This window comes from Coregonus lavaretus (assembly GCF_964263955.1).
Source record: "Coregonus lavaretus genome assembly, chromosome: 27".
In the NCBI taxonomy this organism is placed as follows: Eukaryota; Metazoa; Chordata; class Actinopteri; order Salmoniformes; family Salmonidae; genus Coregonus; species Coregonus lavaretus.
The window spans coordinates 40,415,275-40,437,391 of record NC_140014.1 but is presented as its reverse complement, the minus strand read 5'-3'; the positions used below and the strand labels follow the sequence as shown (position 1 = coordinate 40,437,391).

Here is a 22,117-nt window from a genome sequence, read left to right as displayed (position 1 = left end):
GTGTTGATGATGTTGTAGCCACAATAACAATCCGGACATACCCCAACCAAAAACCCTGGATGAACGGAGATATCCGTACCATGCTGAGGTCCCGTACTGCAGTATTCAATGTCAGCAGAACAAACCCTGATGACTCGATGGCGCGCGGCGAGTACAAGGCAAGCAGGTACGAGCTCTGCAAATCCATTAGGGGAAAAAAAAAAGACAATAAGACTCAAATTTGAATTGAACTTGACTCGCGACCAATTTGGCAAGGATCACAGAACTACAAAGGCAAATCCAGCTGTGCGGTGCCCACCAAAGCCTCCCTCCCAGACGAGCTTAACACATGATATGCTCGCTTCGAGGCAGACGATACCGAGCCATCCAGGAAGGCTCTGGCTGCTCCGGACAACCAGGGTCTTTCTCTCACCAAGACTGACGTGAGGAAAACTCTCAAAAGAGTGAATACTCAACAAAGCCTCCGGCCCAGAAGGCATCCCTGCCGCGTCCTCAGACTGTGTGCTGACCAGCTGGCGGGCATCCTCTCGGACATCTTCAACCTGTCCCTGTCCCAGGCTCTAGTCCCCACCTACTTTTAGGAGACCACCATCGTCCCAGTGCCCAAGAAAAACAAGGTACACAATGACTATCACCCCGTCGCTCTCACCCTGGTCATAAAGAAGTGATTCGAGATGCTGGTCATGACCCACATCAAGGCCATCATGCCAGGCACACTGGACCCACTCCAATCTGCTACCGCTCCAGCAGATCCACGGAAGATTCCATGTCCATCGCTATTCACACGGCCGTAACACATCTGGACAAGAGGAACACCTATGTGAGAATGCTGTTCATAGACTGTAGTTCAGCATTCAACACTATTGTTACCTCCAAACTCGACACCAAGCTCAGAGCCCTGGGTCTGGACAACACCCAATGCAACTGGATCCTGGACTTCCTGATGGGCAGACCACAGGCTGTGAGGATTGGAAACAACACCTCCTCCACACTGACTCTCCCTGTTCACCCACGACTGTGTGGGTTGGCACGACACCAACTCCGTCATGAAGTTTGCTGACGACATCACGGTTGTAGGCCGGATAACCAACAACAACGAGTCAGCCTATAGGGAGGAGGTAAGTGAACTGGCATTGTGGTGCCAGGTCAACAACCTCTCCCTCAATGTCAGAAAAACAAAGGAGTTGATTGTTGACTTCAGGAATCAAACGAGGGAACATGCCCCGATCCACATCAACGGGACTGCAGTAGAGAGAGTCAGCAGTTTTAAGTTCCTCGTCGTCTACATCACCGAGGACTTGACATGGACCAACAACACCACCACTCTTGTCAAGAGGTCGCAACAGCGTCTCTACTTCAAAGGCTGCTGAAGAAATTTGGAATGACTCCTTGGCTTCTCTCCAAATTCCACCGCTGCACAACTGACAGTGTCGTGACCGGTTGCATCGTGGCCTGGTGCGGGAATTGCTCCGTCCATGACTGCAAGGCCCTCCAGCGGGTGGTGACGGCCCAGTACATCACTGGGACCGTGCTTCCACCCCATCTAGGACATCTACATGAAACGGTGCCTGAGGAAGGCCCGCAGCATCATCAAGGACCCCACACACCCCAGCCACGAGCCGTTCTCTCCCTTACAGTCCGTTAGATGGTATCGGAGCATGAGGTCTGATACCAACAGGCTCAGAGACAGTTTCTATGTACAAGCCATCAGACTGCTGAACACTCCAACTGGACTGACCACCTGCTCTGATTCTCCTCACCTTAACACCAGACTCTCTTATTATGATTGCTAAATACTGCACAATTTAAACACTTGTCCCCAATTCCTCCTTCCCCAAACCACATGTAAATATTGGACTATAAATTGTGCCTTCCTGTATTATACTGATGCTTAAATGTTTATTCTATTCTACTGAGCCATTTACTTTATGTTCCTAGTTTTATATATTTTTATTATTTCTTATTGTTGTTGCATTGAGGAGAAGGAACCTGCAAGTAAGCATCTCGTTAGACGGTGTTACCATGTGTATCCCATACATCTGACTAATAAAACAGACTGCTGTTTAGTCGTAATGGCAGAGGTTACTCTAATCCCATCTGCTCATCCTAATTTGACAATCCTAACTCTTCAATCGTGCATTGATGTCAGTGGGAGAGTGCTAGTTAGGTGATCATATTTTAGGCCCTGTAAGCAGGTACGGTTATCTAAGGTCAGTGGCAGGCCATGTTTGTTGGTCTAGGCAAAAGTTACCTGTAGCCATGATTGAGTTCCTCAGTTGACTCAATGACAACATTCCAGAACGGTCCACATCTGAACGGAAGAAGATATCCTGGAAGATGTAAGAATATTTTCAGGTAATTTATATTCTTGAAAAATTCGAACTAGTAATGAGTTCTTTAATATCCTTTTACCACACTTGCAAATGAATTTACCTTGTACATGGTAACTTTTCTCCACAGACACATAAATTCAGCACAGTTCAGTTTTCCAGTGATTGATGTCTGGAGAAGGAAAGGTTAAGGAAATCTATAAAGGCAGAATATAAAAAGTCTGTACATGAGCCATCCTCCCCTCCGTAGCCTCCATTGATTTGGTAGATATGTTGATCAATGAGATTTAAACCTATTTTCAACCACTCAAAAAGACAGCCAACAAATTTGTTAAATTCCCAATGTGTTATCACTATGCTTTCAACCATCTAAAAGCAAAAACCAAATTCTAATGGAAAAGCAATGTCAGATTTTTGTTTTTTTAAACAAAAACGTAATGTGTTATCACTGTGCTTCATCTAATAGCACAACCAAATGACATGGATTACAGTTAGTTAAGATTTCATTAAAGTACATGGTGCAAGTGATCAATGCCATTTGAGATTCTCTGCAGATTATTATGGCAATTGTGAATATTTCCACAGAACTGCTACCTGAACATTGATTACATAAAAAGTTGGTTGACAAAATATCAACATTTAAAGGAGATGTGTCTTCTGCTTGGGCAGTTCCAGCTGAGCCCCTGGCTTCATTCATCCTATTGTTTAACTTTTCTTTTTGGTTGAGATAGAAACGTGAATCCAATATATAATTTGTTAACCTGTTGGCAATTTACCATATTGCAAAAGTCATATTGAATTGTGAACCAAATAACTTTTGAAGGAGCTGTATCTTCTGCTTGGATAGTTCCATCTACGCCACTGAATCTGGCTTTAATTCCAGTTTCTCTACAAATTAATAATTGATACGTTGGGCATCTCCATTAAAACCAGAAATCTAAGTCAAAGAATAGGACTAAATCTAATCAAACTTTAAATGCACTTTAAATACAATTTGATTTGATTTAATTATATTCTTTTATTTTTGATCTAGATGGAGACGTGAATCAAACATATTTATTATTAACTTGTAGATTCCATTTGAAATCAACCGAACCTTGAAACTTTAGGCCTAAAAGTATTGTCTATTTTCTGTTGAATCCTGGGATGAATTTAAACAATGGCTGTTGACTTCCCAAATACTACATAGGCCTAAATAGCATCATTGATGATATATGATTGATAAAGAATGGTTACATTTTATTTGCTCTGTTGAACCTACCATTTGTAATGACTTCAATAGCAACATTACACCAGTAAGTGGAGTTTTCTCAACTATCATTCTCACAACAGCACATTGGTAATAATCAGTGGCAAATATCAAGCAACTCAGCCACCAGAGTCACGGTCTGTTCACCTCACTACCATCCAGAAGGCTGAGACAGTACAGGTGAATCAAAGCTGAGACAGAGAGACTGAAAAACAGCTTCTATCTCAAGGCCATCAGACTGTTAAATAGTCACCACTAGCCAGCACTCTACCCTGCACCTTAGAGACTGCTGCCCTATGTACATAGTCATTGAACACTTTAACAATGTTAACATACTGTTTATACCTACTTCATACAGTTGAAGTCGGAAGTTTACATACACCTTAGCCAAATACATTTAAACTCAGTTTTTCACAATTCCTGACATTTAATCCTAATAACAATTCCCTGTTTTAGGTCAGTTAGGATCACCACTTTATTTTCAGTATGTGAAATGTTAGAATATTAGTAGAGATAATTATTTATTTAAGCTTTTATTTCTTTCATCACATTCCCAGTGGGTCAGAAGTTCACATACACTCAATTAGTATTTGGTAGCATTGCCTTTAAATTGTTTAACTTGGGTCAAACGTTTCGGGTAGCCTTCCACAAGCTTCCCACAATAAGTTGGGTGAATTTTGGCCCATTCCTCCTGACAGAGCTGGTGTAACTGAGTCAGGTTTGCAGGCCTCCTTGCTCGCACACGCTTTTTCAGTTCTGCCCACACATTTTCTATAGGATTGAGGTAAGGGCTTTGTGATGGCACTCCAATACCTTGACTTTGTTGTCCTTAAGCAATTTTGCCACAACTTTGGAAGTATGCTTAGGGTCATTGTCCATTTGGAAGACCCATTTGCGACCAAGCTTTAACTTCCTGACTGATGTCTTGAGATGTTGCTTCAATACATCCACATAATTTTCTTTCCTCATGATGCCATCTATTTTGTGAAATGCACCAGTCCCTCCTGCAGCAAAGCACCCCCACAGCATGATGCTGCCACCCCCGTGCTTCACGGTTGGGATGATGTTCTTTGGCTTGCAAGCCATCCTCCTTTTTCCTCCAAACATAACAATGGTCATTATGGCCAAACAGTTCTATTTTTGTTTCATCACACCAGAGGACATTTCTCCAAAAAGTACAATCTTTGTCCCCATGTGCAATTGCAAACCGTAGACTGGCTTTTCTATGGCGGTTTTGGAGCAGTGGCTTCTTCCTTGCTGAGCGGCCTTTCAGGTTATGTCGATATAGGACTCGTTTTACTGTGGATATAGATACTTTTGTACCTGTTTCCTCCAGTATCTTCACAAGGTCCTTTGCTGTTGTTCTGGGATTGATTTGCTCTTTTCGCACCAAAGTACGTTCATCTCTAGGAGACAGATCGTGTCTCCTTCCTGAGCGGTATGACGGCTGTGTGGTCCCATGGTGTTTTTACTTGCGTACTATTGTTTGTACAGATGAACGTGGTACCTTCAGGCGTTTGGAAATTGCTCCCAAGGATGAACCAGACTTGTGGAAGTCTACAATTTTTTTTCTTAGGTCTTGGCTGATTTCTTTTGATTTTCCCATGATGTCAAGCAAAGAGGCACTGAGTTTGAAAGTAGGCCTTGAAATACATCCACAGGTACACCTCCAATTGACTCAAATTATGTCAATTAGCCTATCGGAAGCTTCTAAAGCCATTACATCATTTTCCAAGCTGTTTAAAGGCACAGTCAACTTAGTGTATGTAAACTTCTGACCCACTGGAATTGTGATACAGTGAATTATAAGTGAAATAATCTGTCTGTAAACAATTGTTGGAACAATTACTTGTGTCATGCACAATATAGATGTCCTAACCGACTTGCCACAACTATAGTTTGTTAACAAGAAATGTGTGGAGTGGTTGAAAAACTTGTTTTAATGACTCCAACCTAAGTATGTAAACTTCCGATTTCAACTGTATATAGCCTCGTTATTTTATTGTGTTACTTTCTTTTTTACTTTAGTTTATTTAGTAAATATTTTCTTAACTCTTATTTTTCTTAAAACTGCATTGTTGGTTAAGGGCTTGTAAGTAAGCATTTCACGGAAAGGTCTACACCTGCTGTATTCTAGTCAAGGCTCTTCCTATATAACTATTGCTGTACACACCTTTTCTATTCATATACTGTCCATAATGTCTATACACTCCATCATATACATTCAGTTCCTTGCAAAAGTATTCATACCCTTTGGCGTTTTTCCTATTTTGTTACATTACAACCTGAAATTTAAATAGATTTTGATTTTGATTTCATGTAATGGACATACACAAAGTAGTCCAAATTGATGAAGTGAAATAAAAAATATAACTTGTTAAAAAAAATTCTCAAAATAAATAACGGAAAAGTGGTGAGTGCATACGTATTCACCCCCTTTGCTATAAACCTCTAAATAAGATCTGGTGCAACCAATTACCTTCAGAAGTCACATACTTAGTTAAATAAAGTCCACCTGTGTGCAATCTACGTGTCACATGATCTCAGTATATATACACCTGTTCTGAAAGGCCCCAGAGTCTGAAACACCACTAAGCAAGGTGCACCACCAAGCAAGCAGCACCATGAAGACCAAGGAGCTCTCCAAACAGGTCAAGGACAAAGTTTTGGAGAAGTACAGACCAGGGTTGTGTTATACAAAAATATCTGAAACTTTGAACATCCCACGGAGCACCATTAAATCCATTATAAAAAAATTGAATGAATATGGCACCACAACAAACCTGCCAAGAGAGGGCTACCCACCAAAACTCACGGACCAGGCAAGGAGGGCATTAATCAGAGAGGCAACAAAGAGACCAAAGATAACACTGAAGGAGCTGCAAAGCTCCACAGCGGAGATTGGAGTATCTGTCCATAGGACCACTTTAAGCCGTATACTCCACAGAGCTGGGCTTTATGGAAGAGTGGCCAGAAAAAAGCCATTGCTTAAAGAAAAAAATAAGCAAACACGTTTGGTGTTCCTCAAAAGGCATGTGGGAGACTCCCCAAACATATGGAGAAGGTACTCTGGTCAGATGAAACTAAAATTGAGCTTTTTGGCCATCAAGGAAAACGCTACATCTGGCGCAAACCCAACACATCTCATCACCCCGAGGCTGTGGGGATGTTTTTTTCATCGGCAGGGACTGGGAAACTGGTCAGAATTGAAGAAATGATGGATGGGGCTAAATACAGGGTAATTCTTGAGGGAAACCTGTTTCAGTCTTCCAGAGATTTGAGACTGGGACGGAGGTTCCCCTTCCAGCAGGACAATGACCCTAAGCATACTGCTAAAGCAACACTCAAGTGGTTTAAGGGGAAACATTTAAATGTCTTGGAATGGCCTAGTCAAAGCCCAGACCTCAATCCTATTGAGATTTTGTGGTATGACTTAATGATTGCTGTACACCAGTGGAACCCATCCAATTTGAAGGAGCTGGAGCAGTTTTGCCTTGAAGAATGGGCAAAAATCCCAGTGGCTAGATGTGCCAAGTTTATAGAGACATACCCCAAGAGACTTGCAGCTGTAATTGCTGCAAAAGGTGGCTCTACAAAGTATTGACTTTGGAGGTGTGAATAGTTATGCGCGCTCAAGTTTTTAGTTTTTTGTCGTATTTCTTGTTTGTTTCACAATATAAAATATTTTGCATCTTCAAAGTGGTAGGCATGTTCTGTAAATGAAATGATACAAACCACCCTAAAAAAATAATTTTAATTCCAGGTTGTAAGGCAACAAAACAGGAAAAATGCCAAGTGGGGTGAATACTTTCGCAAGTGAGGGAAAAAAGTATTTGATCCCCTGCTAATGTTGTATGTTTGCCCACTGACAAAGAAATGATCAGTCTATAATTTGAATGGAAGGTTGATTTGAACAGTGAGAGACAGATTAACAACAATAAAAATTCAGAAAAATGCATGTCAAAAATGTTATAAATTGATTTGCATTTTAATGAGGGAAATAAGTATTTGACCCCCTCTCAATCAGAAAGATTTCTGGCTCCCAGGTGTCTTTTATACAGGTAACGAGCTGAGATTAGGAGCACACTCTTAAAGGGAGTGCTCCTAATCTCAGCTTGTTACCTGTATACAAGACACCTGTCCACAGAAGCAATCAATCATTCAGATTCCAAACTCTCCACCATGGCCAAGACCAAAGAGCTCTCCAAGGATGTCAGGGACAAGATCGTAGACCTACACAAGGCTGGAATGGGCTACAAGACCATCGCCAAGCAGCTTGGTGAGAAGGTGACAACAGTTGGTGCGATTATTCGCAAATGGAAGAAACACAAAATAACTGTCAATCTCCCTCGGCTTGGGGCTCCATGCAAGATCTCACCTCGTGGAGTTGCAATGATCATGAGAACGGTGAGGAATCAGCCCAGAACTACACGGGAGGATCTTGTCAATGATCTTATGGATGATTTTCAAGTACATATGTTGTAGAATTAAACACCTATATGCCTTAAAATGTTTATGGATTGAGAACCAGTTGAAGGGTTAATACAGAGCAGAGACATTTATGTGTTTTTCATAAACTCCCTGCAGCTGGTCTGGGTATGTCAATGACATGTGATGGCTGTGTGGAGATTGGAGTAACAATGGACCTAGTGTTATCATTTGTTTTGCTTATGTCCCTATGACCTGACACATGGCCACATGCACATAATCTCAAGGGCCAGGGAGGATGGTAAATGATAAATGCCTTAATGTATGTACGTGTATTATTTGTAAAGAAAGGGTCTGCAACCATATAATGAGATTATGGAAAGGGTCTGCTACCAATATAATGAGATTAGGGAAGAGGCTTCCTGTGGAAAAGCACCCATGACCTTTTGGAGTGAATTACATGTGACATCTGGACGTTGAAAGATAAGGGTAGAGTGGCACTAAAATAAGTTAATCATTTGCCCTAAGGGGAGGGACTGTATATGCTATGATTTGTTATGCAAATAATAAAAGTCTAAATTCACAAGTTCCAGTCTCTTGAGAAATATTTTAAGTTGACTACTTTTTGAGTCAAATATTTCTACGACAATCTCAAGGCAGCTGGGACCATAGTCACCAAGAAAACAATTGGTAACACACTACGCCGTGAAGGACTGAAATCATGCAGCGCCCGCAAGGTCCCCCTGCTCAAGAAAGCACATATACATGCCTGTCTGAAGTTTGCCAATGAACATCTGAATGATTCAGAGGAGAACTGGGTGAAAGTTTTGTGGTCAGATGAGACCAAAATGGAGCTCTTTGGCATCAACTCAACTCACTGTGTTTGGAGGAGGAGGAATGCTGCCTATGACCCCAAGAACACAATCCCCACCGTCAAACATGGAGGTGGAAACATTATGCTTTGGGGGTGTTTTTCTGCTAAGGGGACAGGACAATTTCACTGCATCAAAGGGACGATGGACGGGGCCATGTACCGTCAAATCTTGGGTGAGAACCTCCTTCCCTCAGCCAGGGCATTGAAAATAGGACGTGGATGGGTATTCCAGCATGACAATGACCCAAAACACACGGCCAAGGCAACAAAGGAGTGGCTCAAGAAGAATAACATTAAGGTCCTGGAGTGGCCTAGCCAGTCACTAGACCTTAATCCCATAGAAAATCTGTGGCGGGAGCTGAAGGTTAGAGTTGCCAAATGTCAGCCTCAAACCCTTAATGACTTGGAGAAGATCTGCAAAGAGGAGTGGGACAAAATCCCTCCTGAGATGTGTGCAAACCTGGTGGCCAACTACAAGAAACTTCTGACCTCTGTGATTGCCAACAAGGGTTTTGCCACCAAGTACTAAGTCATGTTTTGCAGAGGGTTCAAATACTTATTTCCCTCATTAAAATGCAAATCAATTTATAACATTTTTGACATTTTTTTTTCTGGATTTTTTAGTTGTTATTATAATAATAATAATAATAATAATATGCCATTTAGCAGACGCTTTTATCCAAAGCGACTTACAGTCATGTGTGCATACATTTTTACGTATGGGTGGTCCCGGGGATCGAACCCACTACCCTGGCGTTACAAGCGCCGTGCTCTACCAATTGAGCTACAGAGGACCATTATGTCTCTCACTGTTCAAATAAACCTACCATTAAAATTATAGACTGCTCATTTCTTTGTCAGTGGGCAAACGTACAAAATCAGCAGGTGCTCAAATACTTTTTTCCCTCACTGTATATATTTGTATTCTGGACTAATTTCTTTATGTTGTGGGGTCTTCGTGTATTGTTGTGTATTGTTAGGTATTACTGCCCTTTTGGAGCTAGGAACACAAGCATTTAGCTAGGTATTGCTGCCCTGTTGGCGCTAGGATAACATCTGCAAAATATGTATATGCAACCAATAAAATTAGATGTTATTTGATAAGCAGGGCTGGGGCTTCGTTATAGCCCTGACTGGTAGACCAAATGGTAGCTGTAGATAGATCAACTCCCCAGGAGGAGGTGCTGTAGATGGATCAACTCCCCAGGAGGAGGTGCTGTAGATATATCAACTCCCCAGGAGGAGGTGCTGTAGATGGATCAACTCCCCAGGAGGAGGTGCTGTAGATGGATCAACTCCCCAGGAGGAGGTGCTGTAGATGGATCAACTCCCCAGTAGGAGGTGCTGTAGATGGATCAACTCCCCAGTAGGAGGTGCTGTAGATGGATCAACTCCCCAGGAGGAGGTGCTGTAGATGGATCAACTCCCCAGTAGGAGGTGCTGTAGATGGATCAACTCCCCAGTAGGAGGTGCTGTAGCTGGATTAGCTCCCCAGTAGGAGGTGCTGTAGAAGGATCAACTCCCCAGTAGGAGGTGCTGTAAATAGATCAACTCCCCAGTAGGAGGCGCTGCCCAGTCTATTGTTTTTTTTCCTATAGTGGATATTACGCTGAAGATCTGACGTTGTTTAAATGGTACAAATTCAACATATTGTATACAAGGTTTGTCTATGTTGAAAATTGGTTACCGTAATGACATATTCTTCCTAGGTTTCTGCCTTTCTAGGGAGTTTTTCCTAGCCACCGTGCTTCTACATCTGCATTGCTTGCTGTTTGGGGTTTTAGGCTGGGTTTCTGTATAGCACTTTTTGACATCTGCTGATGTAAAAAGGTCTTTACAAATCAAATGTAATTGATTGATTGATAATCCTGTGGAAATTTGACCCTCAAAACAACAGTGCAACAGACCTTTTTCAAATCCAACGTATTTTCCACGTAGATTTCACGTCACAGTACATGGACAAATGACGTTGATTTAACCAGTTTGTATGGTATTGTCTCATATCCGTCCACTATGTCTGCATTGTGACCACATTTCCTGGTCCCTCCCTGTATGCAAATCATTTGACGGATATTCTTTCAAAATGTTATGCAGTTATTTATTTTAAGACACATTGATGTCATAAGTCAATCGTGCCACCTGTCAATGATTTAAGAAGGCAGGATAATTATAATTTAAATGGTTTCACTGTCCAGATCCGTCTAAATTTGTAGGATATCCAGACACAATGCATGTCTGACTACCTCCGGAGGTGGTCAGGAAGATCTGATCGCTGTCAGATCACAATGTGTATTTTAATAGCATACACCAGTCTACAAATGTGGGCACAATCAGGATGTAGAAACAATCAGGACAAAGGGTGCATGTTAGCGCCAGGTATAAACAGGGCCTAAGAGTCCTTGCCAAAACTCCTACATTCATTCACAGATTTTACTGTTATGTGGGAGTGTTTAACGCTTTACTCTTGTAAAGTACTGTTCAAGGTGTTTTACAACAGAAGACACGGTAGAGTGTCACTAAGCTCATGAAGGATACATCCATCAAGGCCACCATGCTTCGACAGGACTCCAAGCTGAAGCCTTGTGTTTTCTTTGCATTTCCTGTGTAAAATGTGAAAAGGTTGACACATAAAAAAAAAAAAAACGTACAGATCCCACCAAGCAACACATTGCTCACCAAACACCCACCATATACTTGTGAGTGATTCTAATCTCATCACAACTACTGTCAGTCTGTTCAAAGTCCAGCTTTTGGTCATAAATGTCTGGAAATCTCCATGATGATTGATTTTCTCTCTACATACCCTGGAGGAGAGTTTCATTCAGAGTCCTTTGAAGTTGTTCGGCATCCACCTCCTCAAACTTTTCAGTGAAAATAAAATTAGTGTTATTGATTTTTTATATATATATATATATATATATATATATATACTGTATATAGTTTAACAATTGTTAAAAAATTGTAATATTCTCAAATGCTATCCCTTTTTTCAGGTTATGTGTTTTAATTTCACATTGCCTCGTTTTGTGTTCAAATGAAAAATATTGGTAACTTGCCTGATCAGAATATTGCCGAAACAGAGTTTGTTTGTTGTCCATATCTTCTTTATTGTGAGTAGGCGTGGGCTAAAAATTTAAATATATTGCAATAAGAAAAAAATGAAGAGAAATAGCTAAAGATTAACAGAAATACATATGAGAGCTGAAATACCGTTTGCCTTAAATACCTTTGGGATTTCCTCCATATCTTGGTCATTCGAATTTTCACTGAGGAAAAAAGTGAAGACTGTTTTGTTTCTGTCAGGAAAACATAAATTATAGTGAAACTCAGGCCAGGATTCAATCTCATCGCGGGTTGTTGATAATGCGGATTTTAAAGGCAAAGTTACCGCGTTCGCAGAGATTGCATTCACAGTAAAACATTGCAGATCTCGGTTCAATTGAAAATTACCTTTAAATGGTTCATTGTTTACAGGCGCGATGGGAATTGAATCCCGGTCCTAATGTTGGCTATGATCACTGACTGTCAAAAATCTAAATGTAATTTCTTACCTGTGACATTAATTAAGGACATAGTTCACCCAAGTTACAAAATTCTGTATTGGCTTCCCTGTAAGCCGTCTATTGACGAACTAGGACAGCAATCCATGCTTTGGATATATTATTCACGCTTCATGTCCAAATCATCTTAAACTAACTTAATTGGTACGAAACCAATATGAAATGTTGTAACTTGGATGAACAATCCCTCTACTATTAATGGGGGGGGGGGGCTGTCCTTACTGGATTTGGGACTTCACTTTGGAGAGGATGGACAGGATGAAGGAGGCGGTTTCATTTGGTTGGAAGGATGATGGCACAATCAGGTATTCACCAGGTTTCAGCCTGGAGAATAGCACCACTGTCCGAGCGTTCAGGTATTTCTTGGATTGGGCGACAGGCACATTGGTGTTGAAGAAGGAGGCAGGAAACTTCCCCCTCTGGCCTTTGAACTGAGATCACAATAATATATAATGATTTACATAAGGCTGTGGGCCATTTCAAATTCAAATCCAGACCTTGAAGCCAGTTCCACCACATGTGAGGATCCGTTATATTGGCCAGATACTCTAGTGGCCTCTCTAACTAGTATAACCTTATTATTATTATATTATTATATTATATTATTATATTATTATTATTATATTATTATTATTAATTGTGAAAATGATGTATAAAAGTTACTTACTTGGGCAGGCACCTGTTAGAAAGTAAAACAAATACAATTCAATAGCAGAAACAATAGCATATCTGGGCTGTTGAATTTCTTCCTCTGGGATGACATCATACATGTAGGTTCACAAAGAGGCATATTTGCATTGAGAACTGCACAGTGACAACATACGTAAGGGGAACTTACAAAGAGATCTCCAGTGTAACTTACATTACTGATATGACAGTTGATGGCAACATAACAGTCCTACCTGTGACAAAGGCCTCAGAGGAAGCACTTAGCTTTGCTTCAATCTGTAAATGTTGAGATAAACTGTATACAGAATAATGAAAGGAACCAAAGAAGGGCACTGACCTCGAAGATGTTGATGCCAATGTGGAGACTTTTGACCAGGCGTCTGTTTCTCTTGTCAGGCTTCTGCATCAGAGACACCAACATGTTGTTGTCCCCCTGTGTCTCAGAGCAGTCCCTGTCTAATCCCTCAATCTTCACCCGATACTGGGGATTTGTCCAGAAACTGTCTGAGAGACAAAAAAATATGGATATGTTGACGGTAAATTCTGGAAATGTATAGTCATCAACTGCTAATTATTCCTTGTTGAAAGCAAAACCTATCAATCAAGATGTAATGTACCTGGGAAATTCATGCAACCACCAGCAGTGGTTCCTGCAACCCATCTGCCATCATGGAAGGAGGGCGTCCAATGACCTTCAGAGTTGCCGTCAAGAAAATCAGGACACAGACAGCAGATAGTCACATCGGTGAAGTGCTGACAGAAGTCTTCCATTGTCATCCTGAGAAGACAACTAAATTGTGAATTGGTACTGGTATTGAAACATCAGTATAGCTGTGTACTGACACTGTAATTGGTACTGGTATTGAAACATCAGTATAGCTGTGTACTGACACTGTAATTGGTACTGGTATTGAAACATCAGTATAGCTGTGTACTGACACTGTAATTGGTACTGGTATTGAAACATCAGTATAGCTGTGTACTGACACTGTAATTGGTACTGGTATTGAAACATCAGTATAGCTGTGTACTGACACTGTAATTGGTACTGGTATTGAAACATCAGTATAGCTGTGTACTGACACTGTAATTGGTACTGGTATTGAAACATCAGTATAGCTGTGTACTGACACTGTAATTGGGACTGGTATTGAAACATCAGTATAGCTGTGTACTGACACTGTAATTGGGACTGGTATTGAAACATCAGTATAGTTGTGTACTGACACTGTAATTGGTACTGGTATTGAAACATCAGTATAGCTGTGTAATGACACTGTATTGAATGTGTTAATCGCTTACAATAAAATATTGACATGGTCTGCGAACACATTTCTGCACTATATTGCTTACCAGAATTCCCCATCCTCTTTCGCTGACAGACACATCTTCCGTTCGTCAGGACTCACTGTTTGCCACATGGAGGACCTGATTGAAGTACAGACATCATGTCAATAGTCAGACACTGTAATGTTAGTTAGTGGTAGTAATCCAGAGTTTTTCTTTATTTTTACTATTTTCTACGTTGTAGAATAATAGTGAAAACATCCAAACTATGAAAAAACACATATGGAATCATGTAGCAACCAAAAAAGTGTTAAACAAATCAAAATATATTTTATTTTTTTGATTCTTCAAATAGCCACCCTTTGCCTTGATGACAGCTTTGCACACTCTCGGCATTCTCTCAACCAGCTTCACCTGGAATGCTTTTCCAACAGTCTTGAAGGAGTTCCCACATATGCTGAGCACTTGTTGGCTGCTTTTGCTTCACTCTGCGGTCCGACTCATCCCAAACAATCTCAATTGGGTTGAGGTCTGGGGACTGTGGAGGCCAGGTCATCTTATGCAGCACTCCATCACTCTCCTTCTTGGTAAAATAGCCCTTACACAGCCTGGAGGTGTGTTGGGTCACTGTCCTGTTGAAAAACAAATGATAGTCCCACTAAGCCCAAACCAGATAGGATGGCGTGTCGCTGCAGAATGCTGTGGTAGCCATGCTGGTTAAGTGTTGAATTCTAAATGAATCACAGACAGTGTCACCAGCAAAGCACCTCCACACCATAACACCTCCTCCTCCATGCTTTACGGTGGGAAATACACATGCAGAGATAATCCGTTCACCCACACCGCGTCTCACAAAGACACAGCGGTCGGAACCAAAAATCTCAAATTTCAACTCCAGACCAAATGACAGATTTCCAACAGTCTAATGTCCATTTCTCGTGTTTCTTGGCCCAAGAAGGTCTCTTCTTCTTAATGGTGTCCTTTAGTAGTGGTTTCTTTGCAGCAGTTCGACCATGAAGGCCTGATTCATATAGTCTCCTCTGAACAGTTGATGTTGAGATGTGTCTGTTACTTGAACTCTGTGAAGCAATTATTTGTGCTGCATTTTCTGAGGCTGGTAACTCTAATGAACTAATCCTCTGCAGCAGAGGTAACTCTGGGTCTTCCATTCCTGTAGCGGTCCACATGAGAGCCAGTTTCATCATAGTGCTTGATGGTTTTTGTGAGTACTCATGAAGAAACTTTCAAAGTTCTTGAAATTGTCCATATTGACTGACCTTCATGTCTCAAAGTAATGATGGACTGTCGTTTCTCTTTGCTTATTTGAGCAGTTCTTGCCATAAAATGGTATTTTACCAAATAGGGCTATCTTCTGTGTCACGATCGTTACAAGAGGTGGACCAAGGCGCAGCGTGATAAGCATACATTATTTATTACGTACACAACACTAGAACAAAACAACAAAACGATACTTGAAGTCCTAGGTTAAACACAAACCTTAACGGAACAAGATCCCACAATAAACTAGTGCACACAGGCTGCCTAAGTATGGTCCCGAATCAGAGACAACGAGCTACAGCAGTCTCTGATTGGGAACCACCCTGGCCAACATAGATATAAACGATCTAGAAAACAAACATAGAAAACTACACATAACAAGTCCACACCCTGGCTCAATATTTAAGAGTCCCCAGAGCCAGGGCGTGACAGTACCTCCCCCCAAAGGCGCGGACTGCGACCGCGCCAACCAAACACAACTGGGGAGGGGCCGGGTGGGCATTCCGCCTCGGAGGCGGATCCGGCTCCGGGCGTGACCACCACTCTCTTTCTACCCCCCCGTAGCGCCCCTGGTCTGGTCCCGCTGGCCGGAGCTGGACTGGACACCGGTGGAACAGGCACGGGCCGTGCCGGACTGACGACGTGCACCACTGGCTTGGTGCGGGGAGCAGGAACGGGCCGGACCGGGCTGACGACGCGCACCACTGGCTTGGTGTGGGGAGCAGGAACGGGCCAGACCGGGCTGACGACGCGCACCACTGCCTTGGTGCGGGGAACAGGCACGGGCCGTGCCGGACTGACGACGTGCACCACTGGCTTGGTGCGGGGAGCAGGAACGGGCCGGACCGGGCTTACGACGCGCAACACTGGCTTGGTGCGGGGAGCAGGAACGGGCCGTACCGGGCTGATGACGCGTACCACTGGCTTGGTGCGAGAAGCAGGAACAGGCCGGGCCGGGCTGGCGACGCGCACCACAGGCTTGGTGCGAGGGACAGGAACAGGCCGGGCCGGGCTGGCGACGCGCACCACAGGCTTGGTGCGAGGGACAGGGACAGGCCGGGCCGGGCTGGCGACGCGCACCACAGGCTTGGTGCGAGGGGCAGGAACAGGCCGGACCGGGCTGGCGACGCGCACCACAGGCATGGTGCGAGGGACAGGAACAGGCCGGGCTGGACTGTGGAGACGGACTGGAGGTCTGGAGCGAAGAGCTGACACAACCCGTCCTGGCTGAATGCCTATCTCCACACACTCTGTGTGAGGCATCAGCACAGGACGTACAGGGCTGTGCACTCGTACTGGCACTACAGCACGTGGCACTGGCGCAGGATATCCGGGACCGAGGAGGGGTACTGGAGGCCACGAGCGTTGAGCCGGCACACTCCGTCCTGGCTGCATGCCCACCTTAGCACGACACGTGCGTGGTGCAAGCACAGGACTTACAGGACTGTGCCGGAACACTCGCGGCACAGTACTTAGCTCCGCATAACTCGGAACCTGCCCAGTCTCACGCTGCCTAGCCTGAGTACGGGGAGTTGGCTCTGCTCTACCTCTAGGCTCCGCCAACCACCCTTCCAGCCCCCCAAATCTGGTGGCCTCCTCTCCTAGTCCGCCGATCCGTCCTGTAGCTGCCTCCAGCAGCCCCGTCGTCCACGCCGTGTGCCCCCCCCAAAAAATGTCTTGGGGTTGCCTCTCGCGTGTCTGTCGTCAACCCGGTTGGCGCCGTTTCTCCTCTCTTGCCAGGGCATTAACTTTTGCCCATGGCCCTCTGACCGCGAACATGTCCTCCCAAGACCACCATTCGCCCACCTGGGACATCGCCAACTTCTCCAGTTCGGCACGTTGCTTGGTCCTCTTTTGGTGGGATCTTCTGTCACGATCGTTACAAGAGGTGGACAAAGGCGCAGCGTGATAAGCGTACATTATTTATTACGTACACAACACTAGAACAAAACAACAAAACGATACGTGAAGTCCTAGGTTAAACACAAACCTTAACGGAACAAGATCCCACAATAAACTAGTGCACACGGGCTGCCTAAGTATGGTCCCCAATCAGAGACAACGAGCTACAACTGTCTCTGATTGGGAACCACCCTGGCCAACATAGATATAAACGATCTAGAAAACAAACATAGAAAACTACACATAACAAGTCCACACCCTGGCTCAACATTTAAGAGTCCCCAGAGCCAGGGCGTGACATTCTGTATACCCCCCTACCTTGTCACAACACAACTGATTGGCTCAAACGCATTAAGAAGGAAATAGTTTTGATATCTTCACTATTATTCTACAATGTAGAAAATAGTACAAATAAAGAAAAACCTTTGAATGAGTAGGTGTTCTAAAACTTTTTACCAGTAGTGTATATATATATATATATATATATATATATATATATATATATATATATATATATATATATATATATATATATATATATAAACAAAATATGTGGACTGTACTGTGGATACAGCAAAACAGAACAATTACATATACTGAGGAAGAATCTAATAAACAAAGTTATCTGTTGTGAATATTGAGTTCTTACGTATCACTCCAGCCTCCCTTCCACTCTCCCTGGCCCCAGGGGTTGAAGAGGCGTATCAGATTCACTGGCCTGCCTTGTCTCATGATCTGTGGAAGAAACCAGAATGACACATTTTACATTTGACATTTTAGTTATTTAGCAGACGCTCTTATCCAGAGCGACTTACAGTTAGTGAGTGCATACATTTTCACACTTTTTTCACACGAGACACCAGCTTGTAATCTCACAGCAGGAAATGAACCCGGGGTCCCCGATGGAACCAACCAGCATCTTAACCATTAGATCCAAGAGGAATTCCATGGTGGACCGAAGGCTGACACTGATTTTGAAGTCTCAGGCAAGGCTGCCTCATCACAAGACCACGAGACCAACTCAAGACTGGGTTCATTTTCCATCATTGCAGAAGCTATCCCACACATCCTCTCCCATTTCCCTCCGGGTGGAACTACAGTAAATATTTGGCTCTATTCTGACGAACCGAACAATGTTTTTTTCTTGGCAGTAAAGAATAGAGAGCATACTGCCAAAAGATATTAGCTCCAAACATTTACATTTACGTCATTTAGCAGACGCTCTTATCCAGAGCGACTTACAGTTAGTGAATACATATATATTTATACTGGCCCCCCGTGGGAATCGAACCCACAACCCTGGCGTTGCAAACGCCATGCTCTATCAACTGAGCTATATCCCTGCCGGCCATTCCCTCCCCTACCCTGGACGACGCTGGGCCAATTGTGCGCCGCCCATGAGTCTCCCGGCTCATGAGCGGCCGGCTGCGACAGATCCTGGATTCGAACCAGGATCTCTAGTGGCACAGTTAGCACTGCGATGCAGTGCCTTAGACCACTGCGCCACTCAGGAGTACAAACCTGTATTGCAAACCTTTTCCCTCAGATAGTTAGTTCCATACAGTACCTGGCTAACTCCTGTGACGGTGTAGGCATGTCCCCTCACTAATCCGTTGGGTGCCACCGTGTTCGCTGATGTTTCCTACATTACAACAGACACAGGTTATTAGGTATCATAAGTAAACTAATCGGACCATAACATAACAGAGGTTTCAGTCACAAAATAGGACATGGCTGAATATGAACAATATGAACACAACCTTCATCTCTTTTGTGTTTTACACAGTTAAAGGATGAATCTTAACTTCAACTTCGCCCTAATAACTCATATTCCCTTAGATCTTGACATCAGTGCGTTACACATGCATTACTGACACTAATATGGCGCTCTCTACCAACTGGTTTGTTTAAAGGTTCAACATGGTGTTTCGGAGGGTGGTAGTGCCGCTCACCCCTTGAGGTGTGTTACACCCCATCAGAGATTTTGACTTGGCAGCTCTGAACAGGAGGTCCCACAGATTTGGTGGAGCGTCAGTGAGCTTGAACGTGATGTGAACACCTCCAGTGAAGTCCATCATAGCCTCTGAAGGGGTCCCTAAATTCATGTCTGCGTAGGAGCCACACACCCTGCCAGAAGAAGACAGGTCATTAAGTCCTACATTGAGGAGTTGTTTAACTGTCTTATAACCAACTGATGTGGCTCACATACTTGGCGTAGGCTTTCTCCAGCAAGGCGGGCCAAAACTCATTGGGAGTTTTTGAATGAACGAAAATGAGCCTGCCGTCAACTGTTGGTAGCTTGTCATCGATCACAACGTCCACCCACCTCCCAAACCTCCAGAACTGAAAGATAGGAGGAGAGGACAATGATTCCTAAAACAGACTATTCTCTATGGGGCTTGAGAAAGGTGCAGCATAAGTGTAGAGCGTAATTCATGGTCATTTAATAATTCTCAATACCACTGAGAACCTTTTCAATGTATTAATAATCCTTTAAGAATGACAGTTATTGCAATAGGTCAATGCATTTCTCACAAAGATAATGTACTGAGGCTGAGGTTATTTACCCGGAAGTGGAATATTCCGCAGTAGTCATCTTTAAAGCTCTGCTTTAGGGGCACTACTTGCTCCAGGATGTGCTTCTGGAACGTCAAAGCCCCAATGGAAGCAAGAAACCAGCAATCTCCTAAAAGAAATGTTGTACATCATGACATTTATAATGCAAGGGGCACGGTGTGGTATATGTTGACGCTTGTTTACAACCAAATCCACTTACCAACTATTCCTTGCCCAAAGTCAAACCTTGAAATTCCATCAACAATAAAATCTGGATTCCGTACCATTTTCTGGAAGAGTGAATACACACGTTAAAACTATTAATAATATTTATAATTTCTATTCATAATTACAAATAAAATCAGTTAATACCCTGTGTTGTAATGTGTGCAGATCTGAATGAAGACTTGAACATACCGCTGGTCTCAACCACACCACCCTGCCCATGTCATCAGGGGAAAGTAGCCCATCACCAATGGAGTTGTGGTCTGGGGGGAACATCTCATCGATATACCTTACCCCCCTGACCAAACAGTATTGCTTCAGCTGCTGGAAGTCTTGGTTGCTGTGTTTCTCTGGGTTGGCAAGGCTCCCAACACCCTCTTTCTTGTGGCGCTCCTGCATTATACTCACGCACACACCGGGAGGAGGCATTGTTGTACTGTTTGCAGGATCTGTTAGCAGGGTGAAATTATGAAATACTAATAGGTGGAGCCGAAATATAAATAGCATAGTGCATTATTAAGTGCTGACAACATAACAGATATGCAAAACTACTATGCAAATTTATAAAAAGCACATCCTTCAGCATATTGTAGGCTACTTTCCATAGTGTTGCAAATGTGTCTTTCCAGAAATTGCTTTATATTATTTAAATGTCTTATTCATGTAATAAATGTTAACATCCAAATCAAAAATGTAATTGAAAATGATGAAACACGGCAACACATGTAGAAAATATGTAAGGGTGGGTGCTGCAAGTTCACCAGTGTAATTAAAAGTTCAGTGCTCCTGCACAAATTACACAACCTGACATGTTTGGCTATTTCATGATTCCAAATGTTACCCACATCATCCTTTATCATACTAACTAGGTAATGCTACCCACATGAACCTCTATCATACAGGTTAAGTCAATGCTACCCACCTGAACCTCTACCATACTAACTAGGTAATGCTACCCACATGATCCTCTGTCATACTAACTAGGTAATGTTACCCACAAGATCCTCTGTCATACTAACTAGGTAATTCTACCCACATGACCCTCTGTCATACTAACTAGGTAATGTTACCCACAAGATCCTCTATCATACTAACTAGGTAATTCTACCCACATGACCCTCTGTCATACTAACTAGGTAATGTTACCCACAAGATCGTCTATCATACTAACTAGGTAATTCTACCCACATGATCCTTTATCATGCTAGATTAAGTAAATTGGTCTTTCATCAATTACAATTGATTCAATAATTGCAAATGGAAACATGATCATGTCTGATGCGCTGGTGCAAAAACCATAACAAAGCAGCAATAAGATAAGACCAGGGTACTCTAATCTTACCGCACCGGGGACTTAAGCTATCAGAGTTGGTTAAAGTTTCTTACCTCAGAATATCACTATTTTAACCAGGGTTTTCAGCTTCTGTAAAACAAATAATGTAATGGTCTTCTTATATACCTGAAAGCTGCCAAGATTGCTGACCAATTGTACTGTACAGTAAGCTATGATGTAATATGTGCACAAGCACCACCCGCAGCACACACATTGCTTTGGCTGTGAGCCATTTCCCTTTTCACCACAGCTTTCCATTTGTTAGGCTATTCTAATGGAAAGTGTAATTCTGGTTAAATGCCATTGGCTCTAATCGGTGTTCTCTGTGATGGGGAATATATATTATATTATGCTGTGAGAGAAAGATCATGTATTTACCTGATTTGTTTAATATTAATGGTTAACAATTGATACGCTTAACAATAG

The 22,117-nt window shown here is 42.8% G+C and overlaps 1 protein-coding gene across 1 annotated transcript in view; it reads right to left on the bottom strand.

Annotated features, from left to right (window-relative positions):
• LOC311102815 (calpain-1 catalytic subunit-like) overlaps positions 1-21,824 on the bottom strand; it is a 30,279-nt gene extending 8,455 nt beyond the window's left edge. Inside the window, exons 1-19 of the mRNA XM_084144240.1 lie at positions 21,745-21,824; positions 20,551-20,807; positions 20,354-20,423; positions 20,145-20,263; positions 19,787-19,920; positions 19,530-19,704; positions 19,145-19,219; positions 18,227-18,312; positions 14,464-14,538; positions 13,728-13,888; positions 13,448-13,614; positions 13,109-13,120; positions 12,664-12,872; positions 12,108-12,147; positions 11,938-12,006; positions 11,685-11,742; positions 11,417-11,481; positions 2,434-2,502; positions 2,252-2,330 (exon numbers count right to left, since the gene is read on the bottom strand). Of these exons, the coding sequence (XP_084000366.1) occupies positions 2,252-2,330; positions 2,434-2,502; positions 11,417-11,481; positions 11,685-11,742; positions 11,938-12,006; positions 12,108-12,147; positions 12,664-12,872; positions 13,109-13,120; positions 13,448-13,614; positions 13,728-13,888; positions 14,464-14,538; positions 18,227-18,312; positions 19,145-19,219; positions 19,530-19,704; positions 19,787-19,920; positions 20,145-20,263; positions 20,354-20,423; positions 20,551-20,787 (1,900 nt within the window). The 5' untranslated portion in view covers positions 20,788-20,807; positions 21,745-21,824. The remainder of the gene's footprint in view (positions 1-2,251; positions 2,331-2,433; positions 2,503-11,416; positions 11,482-11,684; positions 11,743-11,937; positions 12,007-12,107; positions 12,148-12,663; positions 12,873-13,108; positions 13,121-13,447; positions 13,615-13,727; positions 13,889-14,463; positions 14,539-18,226; positions 18,313-19,144; positions 19,220-19,529; positions 19,705-19,786; positions 19,921-20,144; positions 20,264-20,353; positions 20,424-20,550; positions 20,808-21,744) is intronic.
• Positions 21,825-22,117: the final 293 nt, after the last annotated feature.